This window comes from Maniola hyperantus, chromosome 2 (genome assembly GCF_902806685.2).
Source record: "Maniola hyperantus chromosome 2, iAphHyp1.2, whole genome shotgun sequence".
NCBI classification, from domain to species: Eukaryota; Metazoa; Arthropoda; class Insecta; order Lepidoptera; family Nymphalidae; genus Maniola; species Maniola hyperantus.
In genome coordinates this window covers 8,179,698-8,206,933 of record NC_048537.1, presented here as the reverse complement: position 1 = coordinate 8,206,933, position 27,236 = coordinate 8,179,698, and the positions used below count along the sequence as shown (strand labels likewise).

The following is a 27,236-nucleotide window of genomic DNA, read 5'->3' as shown; positions in this document are numbered from 1 at the left end:
TTGATAGATCAGTCAGTCAGTCAGTCAGTCAATCAGTCAGTCAGTCACCTTTTCCTTTTATATATATAGATTTTCATTAAAAAAAGTTAAGTAAACCATCAAAATGGTATGGATCTACCGTGGATCTACATTCTACTTACCCTAATTCAATTTCTCAGGAAAAAATCCTCAAAGCACAAAACTTTTCTTTTCTTGAAAACTATACTTTATTATATTGGCCGATTTTGTGGTACCTAGTGTTTAAAAATTGCTAATATTTAGTTTATACTTATTATTTATACCTAATTGAAAACGTGGAATTACGTTCATACCTACGTTACATTGTTTTCTATTATTGTTTGCTTCTAGAATATCTAAAATACAGAACCATGCTGAATTTGAATAATGATTTGTTTGTAGGTATTTTAATTTCTTTTAACAACTCACAATCGTTTGATTTTTTTTTACCTCTTGCATGTTTTATTTACTGTTAAAAACTTTCAAAGAATTGTAATTGCCGAGATGACTGATTTTAATTCGATACTAATTTTCTATCTTTACAGCAAAAAAATTAAAAAAAACTATGTATCCGTTTTCTTTCTATAGGTTATAGTTCATCTCGTTCTAAACAGTATCAATAATATTACCTCTCTCTAAAGTGGAACCTTTCATTTTTACAGCCACTTAAACTTTGTACTTTTAACTTAATACAACGTATAAAGACATATTTACTAACAATTCTGTAATTAAGCTGTTCAATATAGATTTTATTAATAGTGTTAATAAACTTCGTGCCAATGTCGCATAAGCGGGCTCATGGTCTCGACGGGAGCCTGCCCCTGGGCCCCCTGGGTGCGTGGTGGAGCCCTGCTGGCCGCCCCGTGCTTCTCACCACGACACCATGCCCCTATTTATAGCGAAAAAACACGCGACGCGAAGTATCTTTATTATTAGGTATTCACCAACTAACAGCGTGAGAGCGACGGCCGTAATGGGAGCCGGTACTGTCGAAATTCCGCGTAAAGCGCACCAAAAGACATTTCAAACTAGTCGTAAGTAGTTTAAGGCGAGCGTGATAGCCAATAAAGCTTTGAAATGGGCAGCGGACGGCTACCGAGCGACTTTCCCAGTACAATAACTGCGATGTCATCGGTGGTTCACATACCCGCCGGCGCGGGGTCATCGGCGGAATGTAACTGGCCATATACGTAGCACCCCAAAAACTTGTATCAAATTAAGGAATCATTCTACGAAACAGGCTGCGTGGAATATTTTGTGGTATAGTATTTTTGTTGGTATCTATTGCAATGTTTGATGCTCCTTTACCATTCTATAATATCATTAACGTCATCATTATAATCAACCCATCGCTGAGAGGATACCCGTGCTGGGTCTTCTTTCAGAATGAAAAGATTTTGGCTAAAGTCTACCTCGCTGGCCAAGTGCGGATTAGTAGACTTCTCACTTCACACATCTTTGACAATATTGCCTATGGAGAGCTCTCAGGCATGTTGCATGCAGGTTTCGTCTTTATATTTTCGTTCACCGTTAAAACATTTACTCCGAATTGTTAGAGGTGTATATTATTGTATATTACTAACTAATATTACTTTCTAGCTAGTAGCTAACACAAGTTATTCCGTCTATACACCTGGGTGCCTGGTATACTTCGTCCAGCCGTTGTGCCAGATCGTTTTTGCCACGCACATGCAAATTGTGGAATCAACTCTGTTCGACAGTGTCCCCGCTAGATTTCAACTAGGTATTTATTGGGCGGGTCAAAAAATCCTAAAAAGCCGCGGCGTTCCTTTCATTGGCGTTCCTGTGGTGTTGTAAAATTTTCATGAGCGGTGGTAATCTAATCACTTAACATCAGGTAACCCACCGGTTGAGTAACAGACAAACTGATTGTGATATAAAAAAGACCCCTAGTAGGTACTTACATAAGTCGGTCCTCTAATTCCAAAGTTAAAACAGATTAAAAACAATGCAAAAAATAATCTTGCAGATCACGAATTCTTTGAAACGAGTCGCTACTGTACAATGTACTCAGTAGGGACCTAATATGTTGCTGGTACAGAATTTCATGTCTGTTTTAGTGCTTTAGCATATTATAATAAACTAGATGATGCCCACGACTTAGTCCGCGTGAATTTAGGTTTTTAAAAATCGTGTGGGAATTCTTTGATTTTAAATTATGGTATTGTCTTCAATATTAAATGCCTATACTAGTAGGTGCCTCATTGGACATTTTGTTCAAAAGGCTTTTGATTTGATCGGATAAGCAGAAACATTGCTTAGCATTGCGATCTAAAACGGGCCTCTTTAATACAGCATCTCATGATTTACTTTTATAATGATTACCTTTCCCAAGCGGCGCAATGATAATTGATAAAAGACTGGCACGCCAGCCTAGGGAGTTCTTATCGCAGCCTATTTCCGGCCGTCACAGCGATGTCGCGCGCGCAACACGATCTACCGATACATTTGTCGGCGCAACACTACGAACCCAACGGATTGATCGATATCTCTAAAACGCAACAGTGATGGCAATTGCATCCCGATAATCTAATAAAATCCTTTTACGACCGTATTGGCCAATTATAAAAGTAATCGATTCTAAAAACGTTGTGTTACGTTTTTAGTTATAAAGATCCGGATCTAAGTTTTTAAAGGACCCGTAAATTAAAGACTTTCCAAGCGGCCAATAGTTCAGTCGGATGAAGATGTATGCAAGTGCATCATACCTATTCCATAGCGGCTAAAACTTAAGTTTAATAGGCCACACGATTGCCTTCAAACTGGACTATCGGTGAACTATCGGCTAACTGTTAAATCAGTATGGCGGTCATCCACATTTAAGTAGGTATGCTAACTCGCAATTTCTTCCATTTTCCTAGCAATACTTATCCTATCTCTGTAGGTAGATGGGATGCACCCAACCTTCTCAGTTATTCTTCTCCTCCGTTGTACAAAACTATAAGCAATAAGTACCTACTTAATAACATTTCAGGACAACATATTAATTTTCATTACCTACGCCACCGCTCTCCTCTTCAAACGCAGTTTTTCTACTAGCAAATAATTGTTCGAGAGCGTTCGACCGAACCGACTGCTAACTGATCTTTACGCTCACCATTAGATATTCAGTTGTCCCCGTGCGCTAGCCCAACCCGACTAAAGTCTTAACTATCGGCGGATAAAAGTCTATAATTTGCGGGAGCTCTTAGCGTAGGTAAAACCACGACCGGCGTTATGCAAAGTGACGTTTCTATTTACCCTATCGCAGCTAGATCTGTCGCGGCGTGAGTCGCACTGCAAGCGTATGCGGCTAAATCGGCGCCACACAAAGGACTCCAAGATGTACGAGCGTAATGGGCCGCGTGTCACAATTTCGCAGGCCCCGGTGTTGTTCACCGCAAGGCTACTGCGATGCATATCTTGCAATAAGCACTGTCTCTGTAAATGGACCATTTTGGGTATCTCCTGGCTAATGAAGCTGGGAGATTCCAGCCTCTAGACTGGCCTAACTGGATTTAAATTTACAGATACGAGTTATGAGTATGACCATTGCAATGGCTCGAGTTTGTATGATCTTAACTGAGTTGGTTTGTTATCTCAACATTGTTCGTTGATAATTAAAATACATACTTCATGGAATCGAAAATTCTATATAAGTAGGTAGATCGATATCCGTAAGGGAGAAGCTTGCATTTTTCACTCTACCAATTTATCATAAGTAATTTTCATCTACCTACTTAGTTCAAGCATAGCGAAACTGGATTGGAATTTAGAAGTTGCGGATATACTTATAAGCTATGATGAGTATTACATTTTGTAATGCGTCTAAAACTAGTTGGTTTGTTACCTCAACATTTATCTTTGATTGTTGATGTAGTAATTGAAATGACTGTAATACATCATGGAATCGCACCTATAAGCATCTAAATAGGTAGATCGGTCATCGGTATGCGTAAAGCTGGAGATTGACTTGTACCGTTTGTTTATAATGTACCTACCATTCGAGGCGATCTTGTTACAATACAGGCGACACAGACTGACTTGTAACTTGTGTATGTAATGTATCATTCGAGCTACGGACTCAAGTGTGTTCCATTTTTAAGGCTTATGCGCAAAATTAAAAATTCAAAAATTCAAATAATTTATTCAAAATAGGTAATAAATTACTCTTTTTGATTGTCAGTTGTTAGATTTGTAAGATAATATAGTGGTGATAATTATTACGCAAACTTAAAACTAAAGCTACGAGGGTTCCAAACGCCAAATCCCAGGTCTGAGAAGAGCCCAGAACAAACTCAGCCGGATATTCTTTTTATTATCATATTATCACGCGTGCGATTTACTCTCGCGATGACGCAAACTACTTTGACTTATTGACTGTGATTCGGGAATTCGCGAAAAACCGACAGTCGAGTGGAGCAGGTGGCGGCGCTCGCTGCGAAGAATGTATTACAAACTAACCTTACAAGTCAGTCTTTCATTTGAGTTACAAAAACTCGATACATTACACCAGAATGTTACAAGTCAATCTCCAGCTTTAGGGAGAAACTTGCAATTTTCATTCCACTTAACTCTGTCAATTGCAAGAATTGCAGGTACCTATATGTACCTACCTACTTACTCGCAGTGTATCGGGCAGTGGACCTAACAACACGCGTTATTCCAGAAAAAAATTGCGGGCTGCAACTTGTTTTTGCTTACATCTTGATGTCCAGTGTCATATTAATTTTGTGAGCTTCATAGATGATCGATATAACACAAATTTTGTAAGAAATAAATAGCCCTTATAAAGGTCTACTAATTTAGTTCAATGATTCAGACGAAATCGCGAGAAAAGGTACCGATATTAAAAAGATTCAAACCTGCTCATGTTTCTTGAGGTAGGAGAGCCTTGGGAAGGCCTTGTCGCAAAATTTACATTTGTATGGTGTGTGTTCGGTGGCTCCCAGCGTGAAAGGCGGCTCGACATCCGGGTCCGCATCGGCGTCCGCGGCGTCGCGCGACGTGGGCGTGGACGACGGCGACGGCGACGGCTCTGGCGTGGACGACGGCCACGAGCTGCCGCCTGTGCTGCCCGCGCTGCCCACGCTGCCCACGCTGCCCAGCGCTTCTGTTTTGACAATCAAATCAACATTTAGTTATCATCATCAAGTCATCACCGGCCCATTACTGAACGGGGCTCTTCTCAGAATGAGAAGGGTTTGGACGTAGTCCACCACGCCGGCCAGGTGCGGTTTGCCAGACCTTTGAGAGCATTATGGAGAACTCTCAGGCATGCAGGTTTCCTCATTTTAACTTTTTGTCCCGAAAAATCAAAGAGTTCCTACAGGATTTTTAAAAACCTGAATCTACGAGGGTTGCGGACGTAGTGACGAGCGTCATCTGGTATGAAATATTTATCATACACATGCATAACATAACAAACAAAAACTTTAGCTTCAAAAAGCCGTTATATTAGGATGCACGCAGACGCCTCACATTATTGCTAATGCTCTCCCATACATTAGCCAAGGTCCATATTTTGGTGTTAATATCCAATATTTTTCCGTAGCACCTCAGAGCGTGAAATTTAAACAAGTTGAATGGGCTCCAGAGATGAGAACCAGCACAAATGATGACTAATGTCGGGGAAAAGTGTGAAAGCCTCGACTGCAAGCAACTGGCATTACAGGGGGTGTCACCCTCACCGCCTATCAAAATTCTGGTATCTTAGGATTTTAAGAACACCCTCATACCTACTATTGTATGATACTTTTACATCACTCATTCATCATCATCCATCCCTGCCCTTCACTGGCTCACTATTGAGCACGAGTCTGTCGAACCATTATAGTTTATAGTTTAATAAGGTAACTGATACAAATAAGGTCTACCTTATTTAAATAGTTGATTACAAAATAAGTATAGGTGTGTATCAAAAAAACTTCAATAAATTAGTATTAGATGTTTATTAATATCAAATTAATGGAGTAAAACATTAGCAATATCTAATAAAATGAAGACAAAATCAACAATACAAAAACCTTAGCTAGTGGCCATAATAAGTTACATCTACGAAATAAGGCCTGTAAACTTTAAACTCATAAAATCTTGTTAAAAATCTATTTATTTAAAAAATACTATTTTACAGCCTTTATTTACCTTTTATCTTTTGATAAAGCTTTTTATTACTGTAATTAAACATTTATAAACACAGATGGCTTGTCAGACTTAAGCTCTCATATTAACAATAATATGAATAAACTATTTAAAAAAATATTGTCACTCGTAATTAAATAAATTAAGCACACATTCTGTAAAAAAAACCGATTTTTTTTACCAAATAAAATAAAAAAATTATAGGCCTTATTAAATTGTACTGCTGTATACAAGGCACTAAACTGCCGCTGCAGGTTGCTAAGCTTTCTTCCGACCAAGTAGCACGTTTAGGAGCCTTTTTAGATTTAGTTATTCGTAGTACTTTGAGAGCTAGACATCAAAATGCGTATTAAAATGCGGGATTTATATTAAGGCCTAGGGTTACAATTAAGGCCTAGGGCCTTATTCGGTACCGTACCAGATAAAATATAAAGTTCCATAATTCGTTCCATTATTCAAAATGATGATAATGAAAGCAATAATTATCTAATATAATGGCTAAGGTATTATAACTACTTATTAGTTTATATAAAATGTCAATATAAAACCTAATAACTTGCCTTGTTATTACGAAAATTTTATAGTGCGCTGCGGAAAACCCGACTTCCACAAAGAAGGTGTCGCAACAAGCTCGGGAAATAGGCGCAGGGCGCCTGAGCAGTTCGTACCTAATCATAGGGCCGTAGTATGTATGTGCGTGAAGAATCTTTTATGTTACATTTATTTAACCGGGTTTTTGGGAGAGTAGGCCTTTTTCGAGCATAGGCCTTATTTGTATCAAGTACCTTAGTTTATTTCAATTATTATTAGTATATTAATAATTCTGAGGGTCAAAAATTAATTAGATAGGCACTATTTAATTCAGGTAAAGTGAAAACTTCTGAGGGGATGGGTGCTCGGAGTGCCTGCCGACAGATGTAAAAACTAAACTAAATTTATTTTTATATTTGATATTAAAATTAATTTGCAAATCCAAAAAAAACCCACTGTTACCTACTTACTTCATAGGTATACTTAGTTTTTAAATAATTTACTTATGTCGACAGTTGCCACCGACTGCCATTTTTTTGTAGTAGGTATGTATATATATAGGTAGGTAGGTCTGTAAACACTGTTAAAATACGATGCTATGTAACCCGTTTATCTAACGGTTTTCGTTTTTCTGGATCTCCGCGCGATGCCATTTTCCTTAACAACGCACTTCCTTTCCTTCAAGCCCATTTAATAGGTGGAAACTATTTGTATCAATCAGGGTCCTCCACCGTCACTCACACCCCGGATACACGTAACGAGGCATTTAATGGATCAAATAAAGGGAGAAATATTTCAACGAAGACAATGCAATTTTCTTTATAATATAGGTACCTTGTTAGGATATTTCCTTCCTTTAGGTAGGTAACGGAAAAATATAAATATCTACTTACGAAGATTAATTATTATTATTTGAAATATTCAGTTTTAGCAAAAAGGTTACCTACTAACAGTGATGTAGGTAAGTACAAAAAGTTTTAACTGGAATAGTAGGGACATATTATGTACTCATGTGATATGGAGTCTATGGGGATCTCCAAAAGTCCAAAACAGCTATAGGAGGTATAAACTGTCTTGGAACCATTAGTCCTTTTTTTGTGAAAACAATTTTGGTATAAATTAATTTGTGGACAAGCGAGACTTGTCCATAAAAATAAATAAAACTGTCAATTTTTTTAAATGCTGATTGACTCAATTTCATGTAAGTACCTACTTAAGGATCATTTCATTGTATCAAAAGACAAAATCCCAGAAGTTTGTGGCAAATATTTTTTCATACAATTTGTATACGAAGACCATTTGACACATTGTCAATTTCGATTCCCGGTACGTTCGGTGGGGTGCTTCGAATCGGCACAAAACATTACTGTCATTTTGTGTGGCACACCTCTTCCAGCGCACTTGAGTATAATGTGCATTTCAGTGGTGACTGGTGTTAACTCAACATTCAATTGTATCAAATTTTCAAAGTAAGTAGGTGTCAGGTCGGCGATAGGACGTGCGTAATTAGCAGCGATTGCGGCAATTCCTCGGGTGACGGCGATGCACGGTGGCGCGGTGGCGCCGCGCCAGTGGGCGGCGGAAGCGCACTTCCTAATTGCGGCGTCTGAGACACCTAGACCGGCGCCTCGCCAATCGACGGCAATCGCCTAACGCCTAACACTACACTATTATGCCTGAACCACTCTCTTGAGCTTAAGGCCCCTTACGCACGGTCGACTAGTTGCCCGGCATCTCGGTCGACGCCGACCGTTAGAATCGTTAGAACCTGTAATTTACATGGAAGTCGCCGTGTGCATGCGCACGGAGCTGCGGCAGCGACTGCGTGCGTATACGCACGGCAACTTCCATATAAATCACAGATTCTAATGGTAGACGGCGACCATTAGAATCTGTGATAGAATTGCCGGGCGACTAGTCGACCGTGCGTAGGGGGTCAAAGACTGATTCGCCTCGTGTGACTGAGTCTGTCACATGAGGCCGTTTTTTTATGTAAGTACATCGATTTTTTCGAGGTTTCTGGACCGATTTGCAATTTTTTTTTTTATCAACAGAGGAAGTTTCCGTGGTGGTCCCATAAAAATTTCTGGATCCAACTCCTTTCCTGATGTTGCAGTGTTACTAAGATTTTAAGATATTAAGATTAGCCTAAGTTATTAAGATCCAGGAAGTGTTCATAGTGCATTAATATTTTAGGTACCAAGCAACGACTTTACGACTTGGACACCAAGTCCCAACTCCTCAATCCTGATGATGTTGGGGTACAGCACTAACTCCTAAGCCGTGGGGATTCGAGAGTTTCTGGTGGTGAATTGATATATGCATCAGAATTGAGGAGTTAGATCCAGAAATTTTTATGGCCTCACCACGGAAACATCATTTGTTGATTTAAAAAAAATGCAAATCGGTCCAGAAACCTTGAAAAAATCGGTGTATACATACATTAAAAAAAAGAAACGGGCCGCATTGAGTACCACCTCCTTTTTGGAAGTCTGTTAAAAATAGGCAACTGCAATTGCAAAAGTATAGTTTGGAATAAAAATAGTGGCCGAGCAAGATATAAATTGTAGCGCCTGATAATGTCGCAGTTAAGAAATAGTTGAATCTTAAAAAGCCATAGTCATTCAACAAAAACGTTCAAAAGTGATCAATTTATCAATTTCCGTACAGGTATAATTGAAGGGCAAATCGAAAGCGATTAATTACTCCTTAATGATTATACTAACTCATCAGCGTAATATAAGTAAGTACCTAGGTACCTACAGGTATCTGTATAGGTACCCGTCAAAATTGGTTCAACGGATGAGCCATGAAAAGGTAACACACACACACTATCGTATTTATGGATTCCTAATACGAGTGGACTGTGGATTTAAGTATAACAAGATAAGCTAAGAAGTTAATATTAAAGTTTTGGGGGATCCCAAATTCCTAATCAACTAAAGATGTCATAGTAGGTACAAGTATGTACGGAAAACAAATCCTACTGGCACCACTCTCGATTCTTTATACTAACTTAGTTGGCCTTAGTCAACCATAATATTATAATCTGTTTGCAGCTTGTGCACAGGCTTGGTACACTATGAATTATGGTATAGGTAAGTATATCTCCTAGTACTGGGTAGTTCGCTACTCTCCATTGAGATACGCTGCCCAATCCCAATGCTGCAACAGGCCAATATTCTGTCAGAAGAACACGTCATCTCAGTATAAAGAAAGCCTACAAGCATAAAAGCTAGTAAGATTTTTATAGAGTGAAGCAAGGGAAGGCATCCGCTAAAATGGGAATTTCTAAAAACAACGTTGACATACTTAGTCTTTTATTAGATACTAAAAACTCCAAACATGACAAATTCAAATGGGAGTCAAAATTAATCCCAAATTTTTCAATTGAGATGGGTGCCTAGGTAGGCTCCTTACCTACCTACAAGAATATGAAATCTAGTTTGTTATTTCCAAAGAAAATATAATCAAATCCTTTACAATATTAGTCTAGGCCTTCACATTATGTTACTGCGAATTTCCAAAGTAGACCATAAGACGTAATGTTCCTACCAAGCATATTGGTGGATTACCGACAATCCTCATTAGAATTTAGATTGGCCCACCACGTCGATTTGGTGCAATATCCATCGTTTCGTTTCGTTCCACTACCTACCGGCTATCTACTCCCGGACTTTTTCTGCTCTTAAAAAATCACCTCTTTTCCGTGGGAATTCCGACATGGATATCAAAGGGCCCGGAGAAGCGCGGAGCTTCATGTCGAAGTCTAACCGAGACGACCTCACGTGTTTCATGCTTCACCTGATTCGTTAACTCAGTGATCATCACTAAATAAAAGCTCAAACATCAAACTCATGTTTAACATTGGTTGGTTCTACTGATGCTTAACTGAGCGATATAAAACTTAAAAGTAATATTTTGTACAAATCCTTCAATTGATTAAAAATAAATGTTAAATGAGCTTGATGGCTTTCATTCAGTGATGTTCACTGAGTTAGCGAATTGCTGGTGGCGGGCAATAATTCCATTCGGCATAACTTATTCAAAATCTACTGGCGTGGTGTATCTGATTGACACTTTGTAATTTGTTATCATTGTAACTAAGATTTGAGGGTACAGACTGCAGCGACATAGTTGCGTTTTTGCATAATATGACTCAAAAATTGACCTTGAATTGAATCCTCTGACAAATCTAGCGAGTTGGTTGTTCTAATTCTCCCCTAATAAACGATATGAAATTACTTAAATTAAATTCAAATTATTTAAAACTAGATGATGCCCGCGACTTCGTTCGCGTGGATTTAGGTTTTTAAAAATCCCGTGGGTACTCTTTAATTTTCCGGGATCAAAAAAGCCTATGTCCTTCCCCGGGATGCAAGCTATCTCTAAGTATACCAAATTTCATAATCGGTTAAACGGATGGGTCGTGAAGAGCTAGCAGACAGACAGACAGACGGACAGACAGACAGACAGACACACTATCGCATTTATAATATTAGTATGGAAAAATAAAATGTAAAATAAGTATGTACACTCCTTTATGATTTCACCAATTTTTTTTTTTGTAAAAATATCAGAAACTGATTACTAAACACTGATTGCATACGCGGCCGAAGCGAAAAATCCATTTCTTATCTAGTTAGTTGGGTCTTGAATATAAGGTATATAAGAGTCTCTGAACATTGTTGGCTATACCTATTTACCTACACATTTGGGCGGTCTCCATTTGACACAATTTTGTATAACTAGACGATGCCCGCGACTTCATCCGCGTGGATTTAGGTTTTCTAATAATCCCGTGGGAATTCTTTGATTTTCCGGGAAAAAAATTGCCTATGTCAATTTCCGGGATTCAAGCTAAGTACCTCCGTACCAAATTTCGTCAAAATCGGTTAAACGGATGGGCCTTTAAGAATGCCGTAGGAACTCTTTGATTTTCCGGGATAAAAAGTAGTTTTGACTTGTGCGATTTACTTACTTATCAGCTAAGAGTCGATTTTTTGACTGAATCACAACCCCTATTATAAATACCCCTATTTAAATTTAAATAATAATTATGTATTTACGCTGTTGATTACTTTCAAATAAACAAAAAAAAAAAAAAAAAAATGCGAAAGTACTGTGTTTGTTTCTTGGTTTATTGGTTTGCCCTCCAATCACGTCGTAATGGAGCAACGGATCAACATGATTTTTTGCATGGGTATAATTTAAGATCTGGAGAGTGACATAGGCGACTTTTTATCCCGGAAAATCAAAGAGTTCCCAAGGGATTATTAGAAAACCTAAATACACGCGTACGAAGTCGCGGACATCAGCTAGTATTTAATAATTTTAAAAACGTGTTCTGTTATTATAAATTAGTGTTTACTGAGTTTGAGTAACGTGTAAAGTAGGCAATGATTTGACGTATAATCTTGGAAAAGTCTGCCAAATTAACTTTATTTCAAAAACATCCTCTGATATTCCCTTAAAATTAAAACTTACGTTTTATCTCCTCTGTTGTTACGTCGTGGTTTTCCTTATTCGCTTGAATCTTCTCTATCAGATGTTCCAATCTGCTGCTGTTGCCCTTGAATAGCATGATCATAGCGAAAGCACCGAACCGCCACTCGTCCTGTGCGCGGTCAGTTGACGCGCTACGCAAGATCGCCGCAGGTGCATCGATACCTGTTTATTTTGGAGGTTTTTGCGTACCAAATTACCGCAAGTGCAAATTAATGCGCGGCGCGTGTCCGACAGCTGGTGGCTCTAATTGAAAGGGTGCCCGTTCTGCTTACGGTTTTTACGGCAATTATTTGGGTGCCTGTGATCCATCGACCGGGATAATTAGAGACAGGACCGAGCGCGTGCACCTTTGAGCTTCGGCGTATACACGGTATGCTCGTCTTTAATGGATTCCAATAAGATACTGAAGAAGATCTTCGTAGATGAGCCTACGCAACGGCTACGGTTAGGTGTCTCGTGCTGACCGGTGCGCGCGATGAGAATGCTGAGCGCGGAGCGACTGGCTCGGTGGGCGTCCGGAGCGCCCGAGCGCGGCGCTCAGCACCCTGCGCCCCGCCTGCTGCCCCGCCTACTTCCCCCCTCGCCCTCCCCCTTCAATGCACCCAACTACCATCATTTCACTATTTTATCCTAAAAGCCTTAAGACAGGTTAATATTCGAGGGCAAAATTCTCATAGGTAATACATGTAGGTACATGATACCTATTACTAACCCAATGAAAATGTAGTCACTATAGGTACCTATCTTCGTAGAGTAGGTATAGATGTGTTATTAGGTGTTTACTAATAGGTGGCAAAGCACCTATTGCCTACCAGTAATTACTATTAGAATTACAATTAGTGCAAAGTACTGTTTCCCACACTGTTTCCTATTTAAAATAATAACTCGCTCGACAAAACCAGTCTGCGCAATTTTCCTGTCGAAGGGTTCATTGAATCCCAAGCCTAATCAATCGTCAACTTGACGTTCTCGATTTACAAATCAAATGAAGCATACGTGAACGCGGCTAAAAAGAGGCAAAACGCAATTGACAGGCGCTAAAAGCTTTTCAAATTGGTGGGAAAACTGCAGAAACATTTTCCGCGTTCCACCCACGGATGGGCGCGACCAATGGGCGGCTGCCCTCCCGCCCCGCGCCTCGGTCTACTTAGCATAGGCCATAGGCTAAACAGAGCCTGAAACCAAAGGCTTTTTACTTTTACTGCAACTGTTCTATTAAAAGATGATCATTATCTATAACTGAATTATTAATTTATTTTATATGTTTGTGGGATAGGTAGGTACCTACCTATCTATTTTTTATCAAGAGGTTAATTAAATCAGTAAATTGTTAATTAAACCTTTCTAGACATAGGTAACAAAAAGGATTCCCATCTGAGTTAGTTGTGAGCTTCTTCTTTGGGAGATCAGAGAGCGTCACACGTCACACTTCTTTACTAATATTACAAATGCGAACGTGTCTATCTATCTGTCTGTTACCTTTCAATAGCCCATCTGCTGAACCAATTTTGAGAAAATTTGGTACAGTGAGGCGGATATAAACTACTTTTTATCCCGGAAAATCGAAGTTCTACCGAGATTTTTAAAAACCTAAATCCACGCAGAGACAGTCTCGGGTACCATCTACCTAATAGATACTAGACAGGTACCTACTACATACTGTCTAAATAATAGGTAGAAACCTACCGACCGCTATAAAGTTATAAAATCCGTACATAAAACATGAATTTCAAAGCAATTGAAGTGCCACCCGGTGTCCAGAGAGCGGTGGTGAGGGACCGATGGATGCGACTCGCGGCGACACCTTTTAGTTGTGAATATATTACCCGCGGGTTAGCTACCTACAACTTTATTTTGAGGTTAAACTCGAGAAACTTACTAAAAACTCTATATGATAATTCGAAATTTATTTGTTAGCCTTAAAAACGTATTTTATATGAGGTGATGCTCAGTAGATAGATTTTATTTTCCTTTTCTTCATCAAAAAAAAAAAGCAAACGCGCTGAATTCAGAACCATCTCCTTTTGGCAGTCGGTTAAAAATCGGAATCTGCAAGAATTGTTAAGAAATATTGTACTATGAGATTACGGCTTTGTAGGGCGTTGTCTCTGTCACTCATACCTATATGTGACGTTTTGTCGGTCTCAACGACAGAGACAACGCTCTACGAAACCGCTATCTCTTTCTAAATGTCGATGTACAATATTTTCTGCTGCGTAGGTACTATAGCTACAAATTCGTATACTTATTATTCACTGTAGAGTTAATAAAACGTGAGAATAAAAAGAAGGTTGGCGACTGTAAATGGGATAGATAAATTGAAAATAATAATTATTAGTGCATGACCACAATTTAATTTTTTTTTTGCGTGATGTAACCACAAATTCACGGTTTTCAGATTTTTCCCCTAATGTCAGCTATAAGACCTAGGACCTACCTGCCAAATTTCATGATTCTAGGTCAACGGGAAGTACCCTGTAGGTTTCTTGACAGACTGACAGACAGACAACAAAGTGATCCTATAAGGGTTCCGTTTTTCCTTTTGAGGTACGGAACCCTAAAAACCGGCCAAGTGCGAGTCAGGCTCGCACACTGAGGGTTCCGTACTACAGTCGTATTTTTTCGACATTTTGCACGATAATTCAAAAACTATGATGCATAAAAATAAATAAAAATCTGTTTTAGAATTTACAAGTAAAGCCCTTTCATATGATACCCAACTTGATATAGTTATCTTACTACGAATATTGAAAATACTAATTATTAGTTAATGACCACAATTTAATTTTTTTGTGTGATCTAACCCTAAATTCACGGTTTTCAGATTTTTCCCCTAAAGCCAGCTATAAGACTCACCTACCTGCCAAATTTCATGATTCTAGGTCAACGGGAAATAACCTGTAGGTTTCTTGACAGACAGACAGACAGACAACAAAGTGATCCTATAAGGGTTCCGTTTTTCCTTTTGAGGTACGGAACCCTAAAAATATTATAATTAGTAAATTAAAACCATTAAACATTAAGTAAGTAGTTTAATTTTTTAAAGTGTTTACCCAACGCAAAAATTTTCACTTCAAATTCTTTTATTAGGTATGTTCTACTGTAAAAAATGTGAGGTAGCCCACGCTTTTATCTAATTAGTCGACGCTCGCTTTTCCAAAACAAAAGACAAATGACGCGTTAAATCATGATGTTGTTTGAAGCAAACTCAATGGGCGTACCTACAGGAACTGACATATTAATGAACATTAAATATTCAAGGGACGTTGGATTCAAAACGGGACGGATTGACACGGAGTTGTCGGGCGCAGCAGAGCTGGATACAAAAGGGTTAAGCATAAATACTTAAGCGTCCTGCGTCTCCTGACATGACCGATTAGCCTGTCACTAAGCAAAATCTCCGAGCTTTGAATAAAGTATTGTGAAAAAGTACCAACTTCTTATCTAGAAAGCCTTTCGCGACTGCCACCCGCTCTGATGAGGGTTCGGTTTTATATTTTGCACTCGCTTCTTTCCCAATTTACTAAAAGGGATTGTCACAGGACAGGACAGCTGTCTTTACCCTTTATGATCCTTGGATAGGTTCATACTAAGTATGTATATGGAATTTAAATAGCAATGCAATTAATCAAGATCAAGCCATCGTCGCCGGCTCAGTACAGAGAACGGGTCTCCTCTGAGTCAGAAGGGTTTTGGCCATAGTAGGTATACTTACCACGCTGGCCAAGTGTGGATTGGCAGACTTCACACACCTTTGAGAACATTATGGAGAACACTCAGGCACCTGCCCCCCAATTGTGTAAGAATAACCATTTCATGGCTATCGCAATCGTCAAGAATTCGGCCCTTTGATTGGCTGTGAAAAAATGTAAACAGCGAATCAACCAATCAAAAGGCAGAATTTCTTGACGATTGCGATAGCCATGAAATGGTTATTCTTACACAATTGGGGGGCAGGTTGCGTCACGATGTTTTCCTTTACCGCTAAAGCAAGTGATATTAAATTACTTAAAATGCACATCATAACTCCGAAAAGTTATTGAACCCCCGATCAATTATGAGGCGGGCGTCCTAACCACTAAGCTACCACAGCTTATATAGGTACAATCAATGTTTTTTCCCGAATTTCTTGTACATTTTGCAAGTCTACTTGATTAGCGTGACTGTTATCAAGGGTAAATTGAGTAGATAAATATAAAAAATTGTTTCTTTCGTTGAATATTTAGGTAGCTAAGTAGATTCGTCGAGCGTGAACACAAAGTGAACTTTTTAGGGTTCCGTACCTCAAAAGGAAAAAAAAACCCTTATAGGATCACTTTGTTGTCTGTCTGGTTGTCTGTCCGTCGTCTCTGTCAAGGAACCCTATAGGGTACTTCCCGTTGACCTAGAATCATGAAATTTGGTAGATAGGTAGGTCTTATAAGTAGCACAAGTAAAGAAATTAATCTGAATGAAATCGTGAATTTGTGGTAACATCGATTTTCAATTAATTAAAATAACGATTAACATCGATTCGAGCCTCAATAGCTCAACCGGTATAGGAGTGGACTGAAAACCGAAAGGTCGACGGTTCAAACCCCGCCCGTTGCACTATTGTCGTACCTACTCCTAGCACAAGCCTGACGCTTAATTGGAGAGGAAAGGGGAATATTAGTCATTTAACATGGCTAATATTCTTTTTTTTAAAAAAAACATCACGAAAAAAAGAAATTAAAGTGTGTTCTTGAACAAATATTTACTTAGTATTTTCAATTTAGTATTGCCTTTGATTTGGATATTTATCGTGCAAAATGTCCAAATAATATGCTATAGTACGGAACACTCGGTGCGCGAGTCTGACTCGCACTTGGCCGGTTTTTTCATTTGTCCGGGGTGATATTTTAATTTACACTTTATTTATGTGCTCTTTCGTCTGTCAAATATGTGTGACAACGTAGTGTGACAAGAATAAAGCCAGCAATGGCGATACGCGTTGGATACGCGACATCACGTTCAGCGGCGATGGTATCCCAGACGGAGGCGGCTGGCGCGTACGTCTCACACGAAATAGGTCAATTAAGACGTGGGAGTGAACTAGACGTGACCGTAACGCCTGATCCTTGAGATGATATGCCGCGGTGCTACGTTTGACGCCTTTATTTGTCTTAAACTGGTGTTCATGTTAATCGGGAAAAGGATCTATTTAAGCGTCGAGTGTTGAAAAGTTACAATGAAGAAACTACTACTTTTTAGGGTTGGTACCACTTCTGTAATCTATGGTTGGTACTATGGTAAAAAAGGAAGCCGGGTGCCTATCTATCATTGAAGCGAAGATGACCTGTTTACCGCCCATCAGATTTTTGAGAGATGACGTGATAAATATATACGACTTTGTCTATGTACTTATATACCTACTTACCCCTAGGGAAGTAGGTAGGTTAGGTAGAATGTGTCTGCAAGATCTATAAGAAGGTATAGGCATAGTCATTATACTTAGCTGTACAAATTGAGGTTTTTTCTAATTTTTGAACACCATCGATTCGTGGGAAACTACGAATCTAACCTAACGGTAGATAAAGGTGAAGTTCTTAAGGCGGCATGACCAAAACGTGAGATCGCGTGGCGAAACGCGACGCACGCCTTGGTGACGGAATAGCACCTAAGGAATAGATGCCAGATTAAGATTGCATTAGACAAAGCTATCCAAGAAACACCTGCTGTCAATGCTAAGAAAACAGATATGGTACAGTTTACTAACTAAAAGAAAATTGAATTAACCAAACCACCAAACTTATTCAACAAAGTAGGTACCTACCATCTCTCGACTGCAAGCTCAGTTGGAAGAGAGTAGAGACACACAAAAGAGAATATTAAAAATCACTTACAATTTTATTTTAAATCGGTTTTTAAGTCGGTTTTTTGAAAACATTTTTATTTTAAGTTTTTTAGTGTAAGTAGTCATTGCTTGGTACCTAAAATATCAATCCACCAGCGAAACTTTCCGAATTCACAGGGCTTAGGAGTTGAGTACATTGCAGCATCAGAATGAGGAGTTGGGACTTGCGAGTCCAAACATGAAGTTGTTGCTTCTACAACAACTTCATGTCCAATCTACAATATTAATTCACTATGAACACTTCCCGAATCTTGATAACTTAGGTGGGCCGTAACTCTGTACCATCATGATTAAAGAGTTCGATCCAGAAATTTTCATGGGACCACCACGGAAACTTCTGCTGATAATTAAAAAAATTTTGCAAATCGGTCCAGAAACCTCTACAAAATCGGTATACATACTTACATAAAAATAAACGGACCAAATTGAAAACCTCCTTCTTTTAGGAAGTCGGTTAAAAAATGGAACCAACCTGACGGTAGACTCTATTCAATGAAAAAAGATTTGACGACGTTATGGAATTACATCACTAAAAATTTTCATCCTCTATCCCGCAGGAATGTTATAGTTATTCTGGATAAAAAAAACCGGCCAAGTGCGAGTCAGGCAATACTAATTATTAGTTCCTGACCACAATTTAATTTTTTTTGTGTGATCCAACCCTAAATTCACGGTTTTCAGATTTTTTCCCAAATCTCAGCTATAAGATTTACTTACCTGCCAAATTTCATGATTCTAGGTCAACGGGAAGTACCCTGTAGGTTTCTTGACAGACAGACGGACAGACAGACAGACAGACAGACAACAAAGTGATCCTATAAGGGTTCCGTTTTTCCTTTTGAGGTACGGAACCCTAAAAATGCCCTAAATGTTAAACGGTAAAATTATACTGTCAGCATAGATTAATTGTTATTGGTTCGCTACTAGTTTGGATTCAAATCAGGAGGTCCTGACCTACAAAATATTCTCGAAATGTTACATGGATAGGATTAGACGTTTCGGTTGAAAAGTCTCTAATGTTGCCCCTTCAGATGGCGAATCGGCACGTAGTTCCGGCATTGCGGCGATGCAGGCTACGCGGGCAGGTGATGCTGCGGTCGCGCTCTACAGCACGCGGCACGCCACCACCTGCGTTGGTATATGCCCACAAACTACCGCCAGGTCAATCACAGTGGTGCTAGGTATAGCATAATATAAAGTATCATCATCATCGTCCACAACCGATAGACGTCCACTGCTGGACATAGGTCTCTTGTAGAGACTTCCACACGTCACGGCCGGCCTAGCGCCACGCCACCTGAATCCAGTGGCTCCCTGCGACTCGCCTGATGTCGTTCGTTCACCTAGTGTGGGGTTCTCAAACGTATCCTATGTAGTATGTATGTACCTACCTATCCACTATTTTTAGCTTCAAAATTATTTATTTTATAGTAGGTTTATTTATTTACCATCCACTTATATAGTAGGTACCTTGTTATGTACTCTACTTTTGTACCTAGATAACGTAGAGTCCTAACTAATGCAATTAGGTTAGATATTTAATTTTACCGGCTACAAACTTCAAAAAGGTAATTAGCAAGAATTAAAATGATTCATTGTATTTTAGTGTAATCTTAGTTATAAGATTTAGATGCGTCTTCTATTGTTCATCCCCTGAGATTAGCATAAAGTATAAAGCGTGCAAGTCTCGGGGCTTGGACAGGAAGCCTCGCCCTCGAGAAGCGGTGCGAACCTCCGGTCACTGGCTGAGTTGCTACTTACAAGTGTTTCCGCATAATTAACTGCCGCTAAGTGTGGTCCCCCTTCTCACTCTGAGAGGAGACCCGTGCTCTGTAGTAAGCCAGCGAAGGGTTGGTCATGATGAAGTAGGTTCTTACTTCCTACTATTGAAATCAAAATGCAAGTGGATATAATTTATTAATTCATTGGAATTCGTTCCGTAGTTTCTACGTGATACAGACAGACAAAAATTAAAAATATTCCAGCTTGGGTTCAGTATCGATTATAGAGTGCCTTCAAAAAATTTTTTTTAAAAAAATTTTAATGTACAGAATTGGACCTATTACAGTTTTATCCTCTTGAAATATATAAAGGGAAAAGGTGACTGACTGATCTATCAACATTCAACGCACAGCTCAAACTAGTGGATGGATGATCGGGCTGAAATTTGGCATGCAGATAGCTACTATGACGTAAGTATTCGCTAAGAAAGGATTTTTGAAAATTCAACCCCCAAGGGGGTGAAATAGGGGTTTCAAATTTGTGTAGTCCACGCGGACGAAGTCGCGAGTATAAGCTAGTTATAAGTATAAATGTTGTGCAGTGCGTTCGCACAGCAGACTCACAACATTAGTCCTCATTGCCAACGTCTGCAGCATGTTTTGAACAACAGATTCGGTTGAACCGAAAACGATGTATATATACTAAGTACACCTAATTTATCATCTCAATCTCTATACGTATATACATCTTACATATTTAGTTAGAATTAAATATTTATTGAAAGACGAATGTCAATTGTAAACTCAAAACTGACGTGCAGGTAGTTGTAGATGCCTAGACAGACAATAACAATAACAATGGCTGCTAGGGCCCGGGCAGGAAATGCCAGGAAATCCAAGACGGACTGCGTAACTATCACGCACAATAGCAATTACAAGGGAACTGTTCGTCACTCTTAGAAACGTTTTGTAAACAACTACCCTAAAACATCACGTTAGATTTGATTGCCCTTACTTGCTGCTTAGATTGTTAGGGTCGATTCACACTAACACGTTTTGACTTCGAGACCTCACGTCTTTACTATGTCAGTACTATGTGTGAATCAACACATAGATACTACCTACTCGACGATGAATCTACTAGATACAAGGTGTGTATACCTAGATCTTGTCACTAAAATAACACTTTTTGCCTTTTTTACTTTAATTTACTACAAAACGTTAGTCACTCAGCGGACAAGACCGTGGCGTGTGGAAATCTCTACAAGAGACCTAGATATCTATGTCCAGCTGTGGATGTATACCTAAGTATCGCCGCCGGTTGACGATGAGTATGATGACTTCTATCTTCTTTGGCTAAACGTTTTCCCACCAGATCCTCTATATCTGTTTAATGTTAGGTATGTCTTAACTTTAAGGTGCATTTTACCTGCCTTTGAAGAGGGCGTCTCTAATTTTTAGGGTTCCGTATCCGAAAGGTGCCAACGGGACCCTATTACTAAGACTCCACTGTCCGTCCATCCAGCCATCCGTCTGTCTGACAGAAATTAGTCTGGTAGAGAGATGAAATTTTCACAGAATGTGTATTTCTATTGCCGCTGTAATAACAAATAATATTAATTTCAAAATAGCTGCTATGAAAATATAAAAAGTGTTATTTCTTGTACGATGATACGGAACCTTTTGTGTGTGAGTCTGACTCTCACTTTACTTCTAACTTTGTACTAGTAACTAGATAGGTTAGATAGTTACAGCTACCTATAGTTGCGCACGCGCCGATGAAGCTATTAACAGTTTATTTATCACCTGCTTAGTAATCGTTTATCATTCACCTGGCATGGAATTTGGATCGTAGCCATTCAAGTAAGTCGATTTAGAGGGCCGGTAAATTGACCATCTAGCAAATAACCTACCCACCTTAAACATAACGTGACTAACAACCGTACTCAGAGTCGCTTAATCGTTACTTAAGTTTAGTTAAAACGAGACTGAGCTATATCTCTCGCACAAATCTGTCTCGTTTTAACTCAATCTTAAGTAACGATTAGCGACTCTGAGTACGGTGGTTAGAGTTTTTTCGGAAAGAATATCGAACTTGCTACTAGTACAGAACAATTAATGAAAATTATATTAAATATGAATATAAATATTAATGACTACTTTTTCCTAGGCTAAGTTAAGATACCTGATTGGATAATAATCGTTCTTAAATCCGTTGATGAGTTCGAATTATCATCTATTTATTTATCATAAGTAAGTAAATAAATCATGCGGTAATCGCGATCAGTTTAGTAAATAGTTGATTTTTATTAAATAGGTATTATGAAACTTAGGTGATGCCAGATCTGATACTTACCCATATAATTTGAGGCTTTTCATTTTAAACTGACTTAAAAAAAACCGGCCAAGTACGAGTCAGGCTCGCGTACCAAGAGTTCCGTACTACAGTCGTATTTTTTCGACATTTTGCACGATAAATCAAAAACTATTATGCATATAAATCTGTTTTAGAATGTAAGGGTATCATATGATACCACATTTCGCATAGTTATCTAATTACTTTGAAAATTGAAAAAACTAATTATTTTTCCATGTATAGGTACATTTTTTTTTGTGTTGTTACCATAAATTCACGGTTTTCGGATTTGTTCCTTTACATGTGCTATAAGACCTACCTACATACCAAATTTAATGATTTTAGGTCAACGGAAAGTACCCTATAGGTTTTTTAACAGACACGACGGACAGATGGACAGACGGACAGACAGACAGACAGATAGGCAACAAATTGATCCTATAATAGTTCGTTTTTCCTTTTGAGGTACGGAACCCTCAAAAGGATGTCCGCGATAATCTCAAAAACTTGAACCGATTTCGATAATTTTTTCACTACGGTAATTAACATACTTCCAGGAAGGTTATAGGAATATAGGTAAACCTAGGTATCTAATCTAATCTAAATCGAAATCAGCCTGTGCTGTCCCACGTCTGGGTAAAGGCCTCCCTCCGAGCCTTCCACAATTTACTATTTCGTGCCTCTTCAGGCCACGTAACTGTAAAGTTATCTAATTCATCACCGGCCGACCACGCTGGCGTTGATGAAGAAGCAGATTTTGCCCATAACTCATCTGGCATACGGCACACATGACCTGCCCAGTCCCATTTGAGTAAAGCGGCTGCAAGGCCAACGCCAGCTACTCGCGTTTTGGAACGTATACCAGAATTCCTTACGCGATCTGCTAGTTTTATACCTAGTATGCTGCGTTCCATGGCTCTTTGGCAAACCTTGAGCTTGGACTTTTGAGAGTTTGTCAGGGACCAAGTCTGAGCACCATACGTGAGAGTTAGCAGAATGCACATGTCCATGAGCTTTCGCTTAAGATATAATGGAAAGTTGCCTTTAAACAGTTCTTTCAATGACCAAAAGCTTCTCCAGGCATTTTCGATGCGCCTTGTGATTTCTTTATCTTGGCGGGCCTGAAAAGAAACTATTTGGCCAAGGTAAATATATTCCTGGACATATTCAATTCTGTCCCCTCTCACTTTGATCCTCCTAGGGAACCCTTATAGGATCACTTTGTTGTCTGTCTGTCTGTCTGTCAGTCAAGAAACCTACAGGGTACTTTCCGTTGACCTAGAATCATGAAATTTGGCAGTTAGGTAGATCTTATAGCTGACATTTGGGAAAAAATCTGAAAACCGTGAATTTAGGGTTAGATCACACAAAAAAAATTGGGGTCATGAACTAATAATTAGTATTTTCAACTTTCGAAGTGAGTGACTATATCAAGTGGGGTATTATATTATGAAAGGTCTTTCCCTGTACATTCAAAACAGATTTTTATTTATTTTTATGCATCATAGTTTTTGAATTATCGTGCAAAATGTTGAAAAAATACGACTGTAGTACGGAACCCTCATTGCGCGAGCCTGACTCGCACTTGGCCGGTTTTTTATATATGTAGGAACCTACACCGATTTCGCCAAGATTTCTGAATTGCTTTGGTTTTCTTTTAGAACAGTAGTTTTCAGCGACCGCTTTGAAACTCAGGGGGTGTGGTTGATGGGCGGCAAGGCGGGCGGACTTGGCTACGCCTTCTACACCCAAGCCTGCACCCATCGGCTATATTCCGGACAAAAATCGTGGACACTAGCCATCAAGTTATAAGGAAAGTCATTTGCAACCAAAAAATTTTGGGATGACCATCGGCTATTCCGGACAAAAATCATGGACACTATAGCCATCAAGTTATAAGGAAAGTCATTTGCAACCAAAAAAATTTGGGATGGCCATATTCAGTGTCGGACGACCCCCAGCCCGCTGGACCGATGACCTGAAGAAGGTGGTGGGGAGCGGAAGGCGGAGGACCTACCTAGTTAATATCTACTAAATAGCTATTTCAATAATAAAACAACTCGTTAAAACTCGGAACGCAAGTACCTATACCTAAACAGCTTGTTTAGCAATTAATTGTCTACATAATAGCCACTAACCGTAACCTGTAGTGGGGGTACTTTGATTGTATTTATTCAGACATTATACGCTGATGCTGTGGAGTTAATGGCTGCTAAAATGCGTGAAATTAATACCGCCTTCGATGCGACCACCCAAATATAGGATGCTCATCTGATTTACCTACTACGACAATCTTTAGGCAGGTGGCCTATATTAGTGTATCGGAAATTCTGGCATATGAGGTACCTACAATAAGAGTCGTGATATTTGATAGCTTAGTGGTTAAAACGTTTGCCTCCAATTCGGGAGGTCGGGGGTTCGATCCCGGGCACGCAGCTTTTCGGAATTATGTGCGTTTTAACTTTTAAGCAATTAAATTTATCGCTTGCTTTAACGTTAAAGGAAAACATCGTGAGGAACCCTGCATGCCTGCCTCTATGCCCCCATATGTGATGCATGCCTCCATATGTAATGTTGTCTAAAGTGTGTGAAGTCTACCAATCCACACATGGCCAGCGTTTCGGACTATGATCCCTTCTCATTTTGAGAAGAGACCTGTGATCAGTAGTTGGCTGGCGATTGGTTGATCATGATGGTGATGATAAGGTATAGTAGGTATTATAGAGTGGCCCGCACTGCGAAATTTCACCCCGCGATTTTTTCTGCTTACCGCTGCAGCCTGCTATCAGCGCCAAAATGGCGAAAATCAAAGAGCTTTAAAAACTACGGCCATAAGTTGAATAGCTGACTCCTAGTTCCATGAGTATCATACTAATTTGGTTCGTATTTTTTTCGAAATAACATAGAAATATGGAAATAGCCGTTCCATACATTTAATGCAATGCCGGTAAAAAATTGTAGAGTTCACAGCTCCGGAAGTTTACTGTTTACGGCATAATATACTTGCACCTCCTTCATCAGTTTTCCGTTAGATGTCAGTATGTGTACACGAAATTAGGTTTGGTTGTAAGGCGCCCCAGAAACAAACCCACACTGAGAATTCTCTTTGCTACACGGTAGAGTGCGCTGAGAGCTTTAATATAATTTTGATATAAAAAGTTTGAAATGGTGTTTTTTACATAAAATTACGCGAGAAATTCTGCCGTCCTATACCTATTATCTTAAAAGTCATTATGTAATTGCAAATTTTTTTTTAAGAATTATCGCCCAAAAATATGGGATTTTAGAATAAATTATATATTTATCTAAGAAGTTTGCTACGTAGGAGTAACTAATAAAAGAGAGATACAGACATAATGCACTTGGCCAGCGTACAGGTAGTCCACTAAGAAGTTAGAATCAGAATCAAATACTCTCAGAATGAGAGTGGTAGTCCCATGGTAGTCCATGGGACTACTTACTCCTTCTCATTTTGAGAGTATATCCGTGCTCGGTAGGTAGGTACCTACCTACCTAGTGGGCTGGCCATGGTTTGATGTCATTTGATGATGGTATATGTATATCCGCAAGATATGCTAAGTCTACACTGCCCGGATAGACTAAAGTCGACTACGTGCAAGAAGGCTCGTTTTTCTTGGCATCTAAGATGAGCGTTGAACTAAGCCAAGAAGCACGTGTATGTAAGAGCGTGTACACATTAGACTTTTGAAGTGTGCGGTTTGGTAACGTGTGTTCCGATTTCGATGTGCACTACCAAACGCACGCTTTTGGCGTGCTTTTAGGTGGCTTCTGGACAAGCGCGTGTCAAACGCGCGCTGCTGTCAGATTTCGCCCGCTGTACAGGCGTCAGCCACGCGCTTTTGAGACATGGGCCTCCATTTTGCACATTAATTTATTAAGTAATCGCGGGCTTTCGTTTAAAGTGGACGCACGTTGACGAAAATGGAGATCATTTTGATACGTATTTCTTTGTTAATGAAATCCAATATGCAATAATTAATCAAATGGTTTCGTATACATTCAAGTCAAAAATTTGGGTACATTTTGTTTTAGTTTTGGATAAGTAGAATGTTACAAACATTCCTTGCGTCAGTCTACCTCTTAGTATTGGGTACACAAAATTATATTGTGTTTGCCTCTGTCGTCGTGTTTTATAGGGATGGTAAAAGACCCACACACAAGAAATCACTTCATAGCGCTACCAACGCGTGCTGACTGCTGAACGCAACGTCAAGCGCCCAATGTATGCCAGCTCTACAAACTCGGCGGCGGCAGTAGGCTTTCGGGCACAGGCGGCGAGATTAAAGGCTCTTCGATATCATCAGCAACGCTTTGCCACACCTCGCCGCCGCGGCCACGCGCCTTACATCTAATGGCCGATAAAATAACCCTCTCATCTCACATTTCATCTCTACGCTAATCTATTACAGAAGTTTACCCTACTATGTTGAGTGTTTCCTTGCTTATACCTACTTAAGTACCTAGTAATTGACAGTAATTCAACTACTGGATTTCGATTTTCCCCACAACTTTTACCAAATAGCAACCTCCTAAAATATTGTAATACTTTCGATCAATTTAGTAAGTAAAGTGTACCTACTCACAGATATGTTACGAATAAAATGAAAATCTAAAATGAATCTCTAAAATTAAACCCCATCCCTCTAACAAATAAACCTGGAATAGCGGTGGAATAGTTATACTCTGTTTTGTCTTTCTCTGTCATCAGTAATTTGACATTTGAAGGCAAAAGACAAAACAGAGTATAACTATTCCACCGCTATTCCAGGTTTATTTGTTAGAGGGCATAAGCATAAAGGGACGTTTCTGTACTAGGCCGTTAGTTGATTCAGTGTGGTAGGTATTTTCCATCACTTAGAAGATGTACTTACCTACTTTAGAACATAACATTTTTAAGAGGAAAGTTTAAATAGGATAAAATATATTTAACATACTAATTATTCAGATAATTTATTGTTAAAACCACCCATGCAAAGTCGGGGTTGCAAGATAGTTGTTAAAATTAAAATTAAATTGAGACTTCATGCGAAGTTTCCAGGTTTGGGAGTTCCAGTATCTCTGTCCATGCATAAGTTAAGTGCATCTG

At 39.2% G+C, this 27,236-nt stretch overlaps 1 protein-coding gene across 3 annotated transcripts in view; it reads right to left on the bottom strand.

Moving 5' to 3' along the window:
* The window catches only part of L (zinc finger protein Lobe), a 69,281-nt gene that overhangs the window by 11,771 nt on the left and 30,274 nt on the right, over window positions 1–27,236 (bottom strand). For 2 of the 3 annotated variants that reach the window (XM_034979852.2, XM_069503831.1), the window contains one exon: window positions 4,863–5,110. In XM_034979852.2, coding sequence (XP_034835743.2) covers window positions 4,863–5,110 — 248 coding nt within the window. Of the gene's footprint in view, window positions 1–4,862; window positions 5,111–12,156; window positions 12,659–27,236 lie in introns of those variants that run through there. The other variant, XM_069503826.1, reaches the window with a different exon arrangement.